The sequence below is a fragment of the Salminus brasiliensis genome, chromosome 15 (assembly GCF_030463535.1).
Source record: "Salminus brasiliensis chromosome 15, fSalBra1.hap2, whole genome shotgun sequence".
NCBI classification, from domain to species: Eukaryota; Metazoa; Chordata; class Actinopteri; order Characiformes; family Bryconidae; genus Salminus; species Salminus brasiliensis.
In genome coordinates, this window is record NC_132892.1 from 1,910,571 (window position 1) to 1,923,811 (window position 13,241).

At 44.6% G+C, this 13,241-nt stretch overlaps 2 protein-coding genes across 3 annotated transcripts; one reads left to right on the forward strand and one right to left on the reverse strand.

Moving 5' to 3' along the window:
- The first annotated feature begins 253 nt into the window (after positions 1-253).
- LOC140536200 (interferon-induced GTP-binding protein Mx1-like) lies at positions 254-7,054 on the forward strand. Its single transcript, XM_072657901.1, has 12 exons — positions 254-660; positions 2,186-2,323; positions 2,591-2,745; positions 3,069-3,207; positions 3,286-3,484; positions 3,888-3,966; positions 4,351-4,473; positions 4,621-4,762; positions 5,006-5,164; positions 5,266-5,342; positions 5,457-5,729; positions 5,813-7,054. The coding sequence occupies exons 1-12, from the start codon at positions 471-473 to the stop codon at positions 6,035-6,037; spliced, it is 1,899 nt and encodes a 632-aa protein (XP_072514002.1). The 5' UTR covers positions 254-470; the 3' UTR covers positions 6,038-7,054.
- Positions 7,055-7,778: 724 nt separating this feature from the next.
- On the reverse strand, positions 7,779-12,711 carry pcnp (PEST proteolytic signal containing nuclear protein). Of its 2 annotated transcripts, none has more exons than XM_072657675.1 (5): positions 12,646-12,711; positions 9,653-9,888; positions 9,482-9,550; positions 9,277-9,332; positions 7,779-8,387 (listed from the first exon to the last, which is right to left on the reverse strand). In XM_072657675.1, exons 1-5 carry the CDS (start codon positions 12,692-12,694, stop codon positions 8,279-8,281), a joined length of 519 nt encoding a protein of 172 aa, XP_072513776.1. In that variant the 5' UTR covers positions 12,695-12,711; the 3' UTR covers positions 7,779-8,278. The 2 variants fall into 2 exon arrangements, with proteins under 2 accessions (XP_072513776.1, XP_072513777.1); XM_072657676.1 differs by having other exon boundaries at positions 9,653-9,885; positions 12,646-12,696.
- Positions 12,712-13,241: the final 530 nt, after the last annotated feature.

The following is a 13,241-nucleotide window of genomic DNA, read 5'->3' on the forward strand; positions in this document are numbered from 1 at the left end:
TGGGTCACAGACACGTTTATGTCTTATTAATAACTTTTAATCGTGTTTAAAACACACTTTTCCAGTCAGGTTAGCAAACCCAGAACCAAGCTGCTAACCCTGAATGGAGCTAGTGGCTAAGCTAAGCTAAGCTAAGCTAAGCTAAGCTAAGCTAAGGGCGCCATCTTGTGCTCGGTCGCGGTTATGGCATTTGTGTAGCATTTAGGAGCAAGTAGGCTTTATTTCCTCGATGTTTTACTGAAAAACGAAACTAAGGAAGCTGAGGGTGAGTTTCGATTTCAGGTGAAGCCCCAGCTGAGCTCCAACTCCCTCCAAAAGCCAGCGAGAGAAGCTGAGGGAGCTGGTGCGAGCTAGCTGCTGAGGGGAGCCTGGCTGACTGTTAGCTAGCGCCGGCTATCTGAGGTAACTCACTCACGACAGCTGCTTCCCTGAGGCGGTGCGAGGCGGTGCGAGGAGGTCACTGAGGCGAGATGGGCTCCACGCTGAACGAGCAGTATGAGGAGAAAGTGCGGCCGTGTATTGACCTGATAGACTCCCTCCGCTCTCTGGGGGTGGAGAAGGACCTGGCTCTACCTGCCATCGCCGTCATAGGAGACCAGAGCTCCGGGAAGAGCTCGGTGCTGGAGGCGCTCAGCGGGGTCGCCCTACCCAGAGGCAGCGGTTAGTGCGGAGGGTCAATTCTCAGAACCAATAGGAAGGCTTTAGTACTTTCATAGTAGTTTTAATATATTATAATATATTATTATTGTTTTAATATTTTAATCTCATTTTAAATCTATTTTTTAATCTTATGCTAATATTTAAAATTATATATCAACTTGTAGTGGACTGTATGGATGGCTTTAGTACTTTCATAGTCATTTTTACTAATATATTATAATATAATAGCATTTTTTAACCAATATTTTAATCTAATTTTTAATCTTATGCTAATATTTAAAATTATATATCAACTTGTAGTGGACTGTAGTGCTCAACTACTTCAATGTATAACCTTTTGACCTTCCAGATATAACCATACACTACAATAACTAAGATTTCGGGTCATTGTGTAGGGTAAAAAAATATCTGATGGTTTTGGTCAATACCAAAAAGACCAAAAAAAACAGCTTTTGTCCATACGACCTTAAAATTCCACTTTGTAGGACTGTGGGACTGTTTTTTTTTTTTTTGGCCGTAGACATTCAAAATTGAGCCTAAAACTTGTACTTTCTTGACCCTTAAAACATAAACACACAACACTGAGACTCAAAATTCTAGTTTTTAGATCCCCACAACACAAAATGTAAGTTTTCTAACCCCAAGACCACACCTTACATTGTGACCCTAACACGTAAATGTTGAATATTATCACACATAACTGCAGTCTTATGACTCTTCTGATATAAACTGGCTACATTCTGCCGCAAACTGCCTCAAAAACTTCTCAAATGTCTTAGACCCTCTCAGGATGAATGCACGATTGTTGGTTTTTGTCACCCACAGATTACTAGATTATTAGATTTTTTTACCTTCGAAACTTAGACGTGAAACTCCGGGACTTACCTAAAGTACACCACTGTCATTCAAAATAGCATGACTGCAACGTCAGTACAACCGTAGGCCTCTCACGATACTTACATCATCAATTTATTGCCCAATATATGGACCTCAATCATTCTTGCGGGCCGCCATATTGCCCAGTGTGTTTACTGGTGAGTTTGTTTACATGAGAATGGAAGTCTCTGATATTTTAGCCAGTCATGCTAAAATATGACCAAAGCATCAGTAACAGCGCCTCCAAGAGGAGGACGACTCGGTAGGAACAGCCAGATCACAATCCAACTCCACGTTTCTCAAAAATGAGCGCTGAGGAGAAGGGACATGGATCCATTCAGAAACAAAATATCTGCTCTTTATTTTTGAAAAATGTACTGTGGCATAAAATGATAGCGTTGCTAACGCCGTGATAGCTCTGCTAGCACTGCAACAGGGTTTATAACGCAAGTGATGCTAGTGCCACATTAGTGATGCTAGTGCCGCGGGAGCAATGCTAACGGTATGGTAGGGATGATGGTGTGTTAACACTGCGTTAGCTTCACGGAAATCGTAGGCTTCTAAAGACGTGGCGGATGATTAGGTTGCAAAATGCTGATGAATAAAGTACATGGAATGACACACCTCCCTTTCCCAAACACACATAAAGGTATCGTGACACGATGTCCGCTGGAGCTGAAGATGAAGAGGAGCAGGGAGGAGGACAGATGGCACGGGAAAATCAGCTACGACGGCTACGAGGAAGAGATCGACGACCCAGCTGAGGTGGAGAAGAAGATCCGAGAAGGTACCACACATGAAATCATCTTGAAATGCTAATAGAGCACATAGCTAATGTAGCCTATGCGGTTTCCCGCCCTTACCCCGAATGTAATCAATCAGTCAAGGCTCTTGAGCAGAATAGTGTATGTTGCATACTTTTGCCCCCAGCATGGTCAACCAGCATGGTCAAGCTTGGTCCTACTGCTTGTTTGCTTAGTCGGGTAGTGGGGTAGGCTTGACCAACATAGGATTATGTGTTTACGTAGCATCAACCCATCCATTGTGTTTTTAGCTCAGGACAAAATAGCCGGGGTCGGAGTGGGCATCAGTGATGACCTCATCAGTCTGGAGATCACTTCGGCCGAAGTGCCTGACCTCACGCTCATCGACCTGCCCGGGATCGCCCGAGTGGCCGTCAAGGGCCAGCCAGAAGACATCGGAGACCAGGTACACAAAGTCTGCTCCATAATGCCCTTCTGAGTCAGTGTTGTAGTGAGTAGAAGCACAAAGTAGGGGTTTCTAATAAAGTGGCCAGTGAGTGGAAGCACAAGGTGGGTGTTTCTAATAAAGTGGCCAGTGAGTGGAAGCACAAGGTGGGTGTTTCTAATAAAGTGGCCAGTGAGTGGAAGCACAAGGTGGGTGTTTCTAATAAAGTGGCCAGTGAGTGGAAGCACAAGGTAGGTGTTTCTAATAAAGTGGCCAGTGAGTATACATAAATGTATTATTTTTGGCATCAGTGCAGTTCAGTGAACGCTGCAGATTTCTTTCAGATTAAGAGACTGATCCGGAAGTTCATCACCAAGCAAGAAACGATCAGCTTGGTGGTGGTGCCGTGCAACGTGGACATAGCGACCACCGAAGCTTTGAAGATGGCTCAAGTAGAAGATCCGAATGGGGAGAGGACTCTGGGTCTGTACCTTTTGTGAGGAAAATGTTCTAGATACATTTGTGCGTTGCGTTCATTGTAACCCGCCAGTCGTTCCTCAGGGATCCTAACGAAGCCGGACCTGGTGGACAAGGGCACGGAGGAGACGGTGGTGGAGATTGTTCATAACGAAATCATAAACCTGACTAAAGGCTACATGATCGTCCGGTGCAGAGGGCAGAAGGACATAAAGGAGTGCATGTCCCTGAGCGAAGCCATGGAGAGGGAGAAGGCCTTCTTCAGAGATCATGCGCACTTCAGGTGGGTCATCTGTTCTGTTCACGGAAATGACCGGACAGCCAGTCGGAGGTGCAGATCATGATGATGAATCAACATGCTCCAGTTGATTACCCAGGACATGTCTGTTTAGGCTAACAGAAGATGCTAGGCTAATGTTGCTAACGAAGTCTCTTCTCTGTAAAAACACACCCAATATCACTTCTTTCTGAATCGCCACAAGAGGGCAGAGTTTACCAGCTTGTTTCCTCACTCTTTCAGAGTCACTGCATACTTAACGTAGAGTCATCCTGCACCCCCTCAGAATCACTATACTCCTTAAATCTAGGGTCTAACTGGTTCTTAACAACCGTACTGTACTCTACAGAAGGTCACCATCACTGCTTGGATCTTTACTTTCTGTGTATGATGAACCTTTTTTCCACAGCATGCTGTACGATGAAGGCAAAGCCACCGTTCCCAGACTGGCTGAGAAACTGACGCTTGAGCTGGTTCATCACATCGAGGTAAAAAAAAAAAAAGTTTATCTATGGAAATCCTAACCCTAAGACGTTTAGTCCGGTCTGCTCTTGATGGTTAAAGTGAGGGGTGAAGATCACCATGGCCAGATCCAGAGAGCTCTCTGAGGCCCTTAGAAAGAAGGCTGTAGATGCAGAGGAGTGTGGGAAGGTGGTTAAAAAGATCCACCATTTCACTGTCGAGTCATTTACAGGGTATGGCAGGCTCTCCATCACAGAACCCACTAAGAATTCAGTATTGTATCAGAGGGTGAAGCTGAAGCCTCACACAGCTGAAAGAGTTCTGCATGGAGGAGTGGGAAGCTTGGAGGTGTGTAATCTGTGTGCGTCACTTGTTGGTAAGATTAGACCCTGTGTGTGTACGTTGGTCAGAAATCGCTGCCACGGCTCGAGGAGCAGATTGAGGTGAAGCTGGCCGAGACCCTGGACGATCTGGAGAAGTACGGGAATGGACCACCCATTGAGCCTGGAGAGCGCATCTACTATCTGATTGATGTGAGTTTGGCTCTACGTACCCGTAAGGAAAGAGGAACATATTGAAAATGTGTGGCCAAAAGTAACCGGACACCCATTCTTTAGGCCTGCAGTAACGCTGTACAACTGTACGATCAGCTGTTCTGCTTGTGTTGTTGTGTCTTTCAGAAAGTCACAGCCTTCAACCAGGACGCCCTCAGCCTGACCATCGGGGAGGAGCTGAAGACCGCGTCGCACCTAAACATCTTCTCAAAACTCAGGATGATGTTTGAAAGCTGGAAGAACCACCTGGACTATTCAGGACAGGCTTGTGAGTGTCTCCTATCACTGCTCTGAGGTCCACTATTTTTTCAAAACTTTGTGGACACCCTTTCTAAGGAATGCATTCTGCTAATTTAAGGTATAATGCCAGGCATGGGCTAGAGGGGTATAAAGCCCCCCCCCCCCCAGCATCAGTGGTCTTATTGAGTCCCTCCTTCAAAACGAGGAGGCTAATAAGCAATTCTTTTATGGCATTCTTCAACATCTCAGTTTCTCCAAAATGGTTTACTAGTTAACAAGCGGATCGAGAAGGAAGTCCAGGAGTACGAGGTGAAGTACCGGGGCAGGGAACTGCCAGGCTTCATCAACTACAAGACCTTCGAGGTGATGGTGAAGGACCAGATCAAGAAGCTGGAGGAGCCTGCCATTAGGAAACTGAAGGAGATCTCAGGTAGGCAGCAAGACGTTACCTTGGAACACACAGTCTGTCATACTCTACATATCTTTAATTACGGACGTGTTTTTTTTTTTTTTTTTTCCATATGTGCAAAGATCTAATTAGAAAGGGCTTCATCCAGCTGGCTCAAAACAGCTTTGTGGGCTTCCCTAACCTTCTCAAAACAGCAAAGGTAAGTTCTTACGTTGTTCTCTGGCGTTAGGATGAAGAAATCTATAAGGCAGGTAAGGGATGTGGTTGTCTGGTTGTCTATGGCTTTGGCTGAGGTTGCCCTTGGCTCTTCCAGACCAGGATTGACAGCATAAAGCAGGAGAAAGAGGCACAGGCCGAGTCGATGTTAAGGACCCAGTTTAGGATGGAGCTGATCGTGTATACTCAGGACAGCACCTACAGCCACAGCCTGGACTCTCTGAAGTGCAAAGAGGAGGACGAAGAAGAAGAATACGGAAGAAGGAATTCCCACAGAGTGTCTGGCTTCGGTTCCTTGAGTTTGGTCTCCAACACAAACAACCACGCCACCCTTCAGGAACTGATGCGGCACCTCAAGTCCTACTACAGCGTAAGTGTTCGCACAACCGTCTCTTATGTCCTCTTGGTTAAATCATCCTCTGACTCCTGCTGTCCTGACTGACCCCTGTCTAGATTGCGAGTAGGCGTCTGGCGGACCAGGTCCCGCTGGTCATCCGCTACCTGCTGCTGCAGGAGGCAGCCTTGCAGCTGCAGAGGGACATGCTGCAGCTGATACAGGACAAGGACTGCACCGAGCACCTGCTCAAAGAAGACCACGACATCGGCAACAAGCGCGCCAACCTGCAAAGCCGTCAGAAGCGGCTGATGAAGGCCCGCAGCTACCTGGCCAGGTTTTAGGGCCGTCGGCCAAAGAAAATGACCAGCTGATTATGTAGTGAGACTATCTATCTAATCTTTCTGTTAGTTTAGTTCTGTTGTTATTTAATGGTGGGCAGGGTTGCTTTGGACCTCCTGTGTAGATGTTTTGGGGGTGGTTATCTGTTCTCTGAACCAGAGACGTCAAACTGGGTTTCTTGGTGTTCGTCCTCATTAAGCACTTCCTACTCAATCAACTCCTCAGCTAAGTAGCAAAGCCTTTGAGAGGTGAATTGGACAGAGTGTCAGACGGCCAGTTTCCCAAAGGGTTTCGTGTGCTGGTGCACGTTTATATGGTTTCTGGTAGGTGTCCCAGTATTAACCAGTGGTTGATGGCGATTTACATGAAATAGTCGTTAATTAGCAGGTTAATATTGTAACACAGCAACCAAAATTGCAGTATGGAGTCATTAAAATATTATAAATAATATATAAAAAAAAATACTATTTTTGGACTGTTGCTGCCAAATTAACGGTTTAACACAGCGGTTTAATCCCAAATTACACACTGCTCCCTATGTAGGGCACTATGCAAGTCAGGAAATGGCCTCAAAATATAAACAAACCTTTATTTATATGTCTGTAGTGAAACCATATCTATATTTGTTCATATATGGAAATCTGAACTCTTTTTCATAAAGCTTAGTGTTTCCCATCCACACAACACTGTTACACTAAGTAAAAGGGCCCTCGGCGACTGAAAACAACCCAGGCAGACGTCAACAGTCAGACGTTCGTTGCTACCTTGGCAGTAAATTGTCAACACAGGCGTGGCCAGCCCAACATTCGCCCTTAAATCAAGCTGCACGCTGCGTGATAGAAGGCTCCCCAAAAGATCGCTAAAATAGGGCCCATAGTGTTCTCAGTAAAGTTGAGGTTTTCTTTTTAGGTCACGTCTTGGTTGCTGAAGTATCTTGGTCATCTTTGCTGATTGATGTCTTTATCTTATTATTATTATTATTGTCTACATTATAAAAAATAAATATAATGTTTACATAATTTGTGCTTTGCATTGAATGATCTCCAACAGACATTTAAAAAATGTTTCCTATAAAACCGTAGCTGAATTGGTCAACAATATTCACAGACCTCAGAACTTGGATTTTTCCAAGTGTGCAAACAAACCAAACCAAGAGGAAAACACTCCCAATTCATCTTTTACAAAAATGCTCCTGATGGTCCAGTTATGCTCAACCTCTGCCTGGCAAGGAAGGGTTTGGCTTCAGGTCCCATCAGCTCAAAGCCCCCCAATAACTCAAGCCTAAATGTCTTCAGTTCTCCTTCCTTGCCTTAATCAAGCAAGCGCGGTCTCCACTTTGCAAAACAAAGCACTGTCTAGTAGAAAACATGTATCGTCCATGAAATAAGACATAATTCCAGGTAATTTAGAGCATTCCCATTGGTCCATTCATCCAGAAGTATTCACACAGTGTACAGAAGCAGCTACAGGGTTCAAACCATGGAGAAAACTAAAAACGGAGATATAGGTTTTTATTGGATAGAAGTGAGATTTTTTGTTTTTTGAAGTTTTCAGCTGTCCACATCACCAAAAAATCAATCCGGATACAATCTAGATCTGACGAAAATCAGATATGGGCGGGCAGTCTGAACACTGCACTATAAGGCCCACCACACAGTGCATGAATGACCCATTTCCGAGATCCCTCCAGCACAACGCGACAATGCTGGATCTCATCATCGTGAAAGAAGACACTCGCTGGCATTGTCTCTTCAGTTTGCTTTAATGCTCTTTCCAAAAGAAAACCAAAACGGATCACAATGTGGAGAGCACACGTTCAACATCTCACACGCCTTCCTAATACTCAGCCGTAAATTCGGTCCTATGCTTTATTTCCCATTGCTAATAATTATAATTATAATAATATTAAGTCATTAATAATGGTACTAATTGAACTATACTTAACGTTGGCATATACAGACGAAGTGATGGTGACTCTGGATTTCGATCTTCATCTCTATATGGAGATTTTGTTTTGAAGGAAGGCTTTTATTTAGTATTTTTTTCAAACCACAGCCTCGTGGTAAAAATCACATTCATACCTACAATAAAAAGACGCTTTATAGTGGAAACATCCCGTTACATATATACATTTTTACAGAGTTAATCGAAAAACAGAGACAAAATGACAAAAGATTTCAAAGAAAACAAAAAGTAAACGAAAAACGAAAACCATCTCCATCGTTTGCTGCGATGCTCCAGAGCTACTGGTCTGTCTGGGCTTTGAGCTTCCTCTCCCAGAGTTTCTGATGGTCAGAGAATCCCTGCTTGCCTTTGTTGAAAGAATTGGGGCCGGCGGAAGTGGGCGTGTCCCTGGAAAGAGCAGCAGAGGTGAGACACGTCTATCAAACACCAGCAAGAAGTCTAACGTCTAACCAATATCAGCTAGCATAGTTAACATCTAGATTTCATCAGTGGAGTAACTGTCATCTAGCCAACATCAGCTAGAGCAGTTAATGTCTAGGTAATGTCAGCTAGAGAAGCTAACGTCAACTGAACATCAGCGAGAGTAGCCAACATCTAGCAAACATCAGCTAGAATAGTTAACACCTAGATTTCCTCAGTGAACCAATTGTCATCTAGGCAACATTAGCTCGAATAGTTATCTCCTAGACATCATCAGTGGAGTAGTTATCTGTCAACATCAGCTAGAGTAGTTAATGTCAAGTGAACATCAGCTAGAAAAGTTATCGTCTGGACAACATCAGCTAGAGTAGTTAACGTCTATATAACGTCAGCTATAGGTAACATCTGGTAAACATCAGCCAGAGAAATGATCATCTAGCCAACATCAGGTTGAATAGCTAATGTCTAGATAACATCAGCTAGAGTAGCCAACTCAAGTAGAGTGTAGTTAACATCTAGACATACACTATGTCCTAAAGTTTGTGGACACCCCTTCTCATGTAGCTACTTTAAGCACCCAATGCTGACAGAGATGTGCAAATGCACACACACAGCTCGTCTAGTACCTGTAGAGGAGTGTTGCCAATAGAACAGGACTCAAACATGAACTTATTATTGGCACCATGCTGCCTAATACCAGGCGTGGACTAGAGGGATACAAAGGGGGGGTGCTCATCTTCATCCAACATCCTGACTCCACCAACTTTTTAGTGACTGAGCAGGTGTTCGAATACTTCCCCACCCCCAATATAGTGTACATTCAGCTCATTAGTTGATATTTTTGATATAGACCCACCTTCCGATATTTTTCATCCTCATCTTGGCTTCTGGAGGCATCTCCTCAGGTTCACTCTGGAGAGACATTCACGACAGTTAAACAAGACTGTGACCCTGCAGCTCCATTAAACCCAATCATATCTATCCAGAATAACTACAAGCTAACAACTAATGCATGAAGATCGAGAAGATTCCTCAAGATTCGGTGAAGAGCAGACACTCACATCATCGTCATCGTCGAATACCGATGCAGGCTTTTTGACGGGTGCGGCAGGAGCAGCTTCCTTAGGTTTCTGTGCAAAGGGGACAGAGACTTTAGTGAGAAGCTCTAGACCAACCTCCAAGCTAACCCGTTAAAAGCAGGAAACCGATCTGGCCTCAGTGAAGCTACTCACGCTAGCTCCCAGCTTGATGGAAATGGGGGCAGGCTTCTTCAGAGACAGGCTGGCTGTACTAATGCCTGGTTTGGCTATTTTGAAGGGCACAGCCTGTTTCCTGCGCTGATTCTCCGTGCTGCTGCTGCCGCTGCCGTCGCCATCGCTGGCCGGCCGCTTTCCCAGGCCTCCCCCGGGGCCCGTGCTGGAAGAGACCGTGTTACTTTTCACACTGCCTCCCTTCTCCTCTGGTCCTGCTGGAGGCGAAACAACTTACCAAGGTGAGCGACTGTAGCCTTGGTGACCAAAGGAGAGCTACAGTTACCTGGAAGATGAGGGGACGCCAGGAGGACCTGCTCAGAAGTGCTGCTGGTGAGCATAAAAGCAGAACTTCTACTGGTGCGATTAACCAAGCTCATGTTTAAAAGGCTGTATCTCCTCTCAGAAGACCTCCAGGTACTTCCAAGAGAATAACAGCAACTTCACAATTAGAGGTTAAGCTGTGAATAGAGCGGGCTTGAGCTGAAACGCCCTGCTTTAGAGACGTTTTTAGAGACGTTTCCTAATTGGTCATGGAGTAAGCTGCCTGACACCTAAGACACCCATTCACGGTGGAGGGATACATGCAGAGCGTTGTGAGGCAGAAATTCGAGTTGTCAAGTTTCTCTGCAATGAAGCGCAACTTTGAAACCAAAGCTCTGAACCATTGAGATATGCAGTATTTACACAGAGCTGGTTGGGTTTCTTCTACTGGAGAAGATGGGTTCTGGTTCCTGTGGTGGCCCAGGATCTAAAAACACGGCGAAGTGTCGACATTCTGCATCACTTCAGCATGAAAAAGGTTCCACGACCTAGGATCTACTTCTTATGGCCACTAATTATCTGACTTCTCAGACTTATCAGCATCTACTTTTTGAAATTCCTATAGAAACATCTAGTCTGAAGGTCACATGTGTGAAGACGTCGCTGCACAGTAGACCAGTGCACCACCACTCCAGAGTCTGCTCAATCGGTCTATGAAGATCTTCTACAGTCAGATGTCGCTCTTTGTTTGTCTAGCAAACCTACAAGAAGGTTTTCCTGTTTTTCCAGACCTCAATGTCACCTCCACCACGTTAGACCTCCCTGTTTACTGTCATTACTTAATGCCTTGCGAACTGAGGAGACGGCTACCTTCATGTCATCGTTGTCGTCTTCTGCTGCTTTGTGAGCGTCAGTTACTTTCACTTTCAGAGCGTTGGGCAGCTGCTTAGAGGAAGCCATGGCTGCTGATTGCTGAGGGCCAAAGCTTTTGTATTTATAGAGCTTTAAAAATTGCCTCTCATCTCAGAGATGACCGAACAAAAGCCATAGCCTTGATCAGTTCATTAAAGGTCGAGGAGACCTTGGTAGACGTTATCTGAGGAAGTTCTGCATGGTTCTCCTTCCCTATTGTCACTCAAAACGTATCTTTTAAAAAAAATGGCAGACTAATTTAGCTTAAAATTATTACATTTTTGGCTTTTGGAGATCAGTTGATTCTAAGCTGTTCAGCCTGACTGTTGACAAATTTTTTTCGAGGTTACCAGACTGTGAGTCCAGGGTTGATGTTTTTTTTTATGGGACTGGGGTGACTATTTAATTTATTGTAAATAATTGTATTCAGAAATTTGATATTAAGAGTTTCTGAGGTGCTGAGAAATCACAAAGTACGTATTTAGAAGCAGGAAACCACTAAACGTGTAGGACAAGGGGACCAGGGCTGGGAACCTATGACCTAGGTGATACTCCTTCCGAGTTTTTGCTGGAAAATGTTAAAATGACAGATTAATCTGGCCTAAAATTATTACATTTACGGCTTTTCATGGATCAGTTCATTCTTCTCACTTAACTGTTCATCTCAACTCTCAAATCTAAAGAACCTCGTATCTCTCTTGAGGAACCATCTAAAGAACCTCGGAGCTCTCTTGAGGAACCATCTAAAGAACCTCAGAGCTCTCTTGAGGAACCATCTAAAGAACCTCTGAGCTCTCTTGAGGAACCATCTAAAGAACCTCGGAGCTCTCTTGAGAAACCATCTAAAGAACCTCGGAGCTCTCTTGAGGAACCATCTAAAGAACCTCGGAGCTCTCTTGGGGAACCATCTAAAGAACCTTGGAGCTCTCTTGAGGAACCATCTAAAGAACCTCAGCGCTCTCTTGGGGAACCATCTAAAGAACCTTGGAGCTCTCTTGAGGAACCATCTAAAGAACCTCAGCGCTCTCTTGAGGAACTATCCAAAGATATTAAGAGTTTCTGAGAGATCACAAAGTACGTATTCAGAAGATGATACACAGGAACCACTAAAACGTGTGGGACAAGGGTTCTCCCTGGACCAGGGCTGGGAACCTGTACCCTATGCAATCCTCTTTCCACGTTTTTGCAGAAAAATATTAAAATGACAGATTAATCTGGCCTAAAAAGATTACATTTATGGCTTTTCATGGATCAGTTCATTCTACTCACTTAACTGTTCATCTCAACTCTTCACAGTAGTTGTTTTCTTAGCTAGCAGGCTGTGTTTCCCAGGGTATTTAGCAATAGCATTTTTATTTTTTTTTAAAAGGTACTGGGTTATTATATTTGAAAGATTAAATAAGTTTATGAGTCAGAAATGTGATATTAGGGGTTAATGGGGTGCTGAGGCTCCCCGTTAGACCAGTCAACAGACCGCTACCGTGCCCACAGCCACAGCCACCCCAGCACAGGACAACTCATTACAATATTAAAATTAATACAATATAATAAAGATTAAAAACTAAAAACATGGAAATTCAACCCGCTTTCAGTGCAACTTTAAACGACAACGCTCAAAAACACGCAGTCTGTCAGTTAGCCTAGCCTAGCCTAGCCTAGCCTGGCCAGCTGCAGTGTATTCAGCGCCAGCGCTGCTGGAGCACAGTTCGGGCTCAGTTCGGGCTCAGGCTCAGCGGCTCTGCCCGGACTCTAAGCTCCTCTCTGAGGAGGAATTCAGGGGGAATTGTGTGTAAGTTCACCTCCTCCGTGCCGCTCCACTCCGTCCTGCTGCTGCTGCTCGTTCGCCATAGTGCTGGAAACGCGGAGGACGGACGGAAGCCGAGCAGTAGCAGCCGAGGCTGTTCACTTGATTCCACCGATTCAGGAGTCGACTCCGATTCACTGTCTAAACTACTATCTAAAGAACCTCTGAGCTCTCTTGAGGAACTATCTAAAGAACCTCAGAGCTCTGTTGAGGAACTATCTAAAGAACCTCAGAGCTCTGTTGAGGAACCATCTAAAGAACCTCAGAGCTCTGTTGAGGAACCATCTAAAGAACCTCAGAGCTCTATTGAAGAACCATCTATAAAACCTCTTGAGGAACTATCTAAAGAACCTCAGAGCTCTATTAAGGAACCATCTAAAGAACCTCAGAGCTCTATTAAGGAACCATCTATAAAACCTCAGACCTCTCTTGAGGAACAACCCAAAGAACCTCAAAGCTCTATTGAGAAACTATCTAAAGAACCTCAGAGCTCTCTTGGGGAACTATCGAAAGAACCACAGAGCTCTCTTGCGGAACTATTTAAAGAACCACAGACCTCTCTTGAGGAACTATCTAAAGAACCTTAGAGCT

What these genes read in the sequence shown, in the direction of transcription:
- LOC140536200 (XM_072657901.1), top strand. Translation starts at nt 471, where the DNA reads ATGGGCTCCACGCTGAACGAGCAGTATGAGGAGAAAGTGCGGCCGTGT. An exon ending in AGAGATCATGCGCACTTCAG is followed by an intron (nt 3,485 to 3,887) that starts GTGGGTCATCTG and finishes TTTTTTCCACAG; the next exon opens with CATGCTGTACGATGAAGGCA. An exon ending in GCATCTACTATCTGATTGAT is followed by an intron (nt 4,474 to 4,620) that starts GTGAGTTTGGCT and finishes TGTGTCTTTCAG; the next exon opens with AAAGTCACAGCCTTCAACCA.
- pcnp (XM_072657675.1), bottom strand. Translation starts at nt 12,694, where the DNA reads ATGGCGAACGAGCAGCAGCAGCAGGACGGAGTGGAGCGGCACGGAGGA. An exon ending in AGTGGAGCGGCACGGAGGAG is followed by an intron (nt 9,889 to 12,645) that starts GTGAACTTACAC and finishes TTTCGCCTCCAG; the next exon opens with CAGGACCAGAGGAGAAGGGA. An exon ending in CCATCAAGCTGGGAGCTAGC is followed by an intron (nt 9,551 to 9,652) that starts GTGAGTAGCTTC and finishes CCCTTTGCACAG; the next exon opens with AAACCTAAGGAAGCTGCTCC.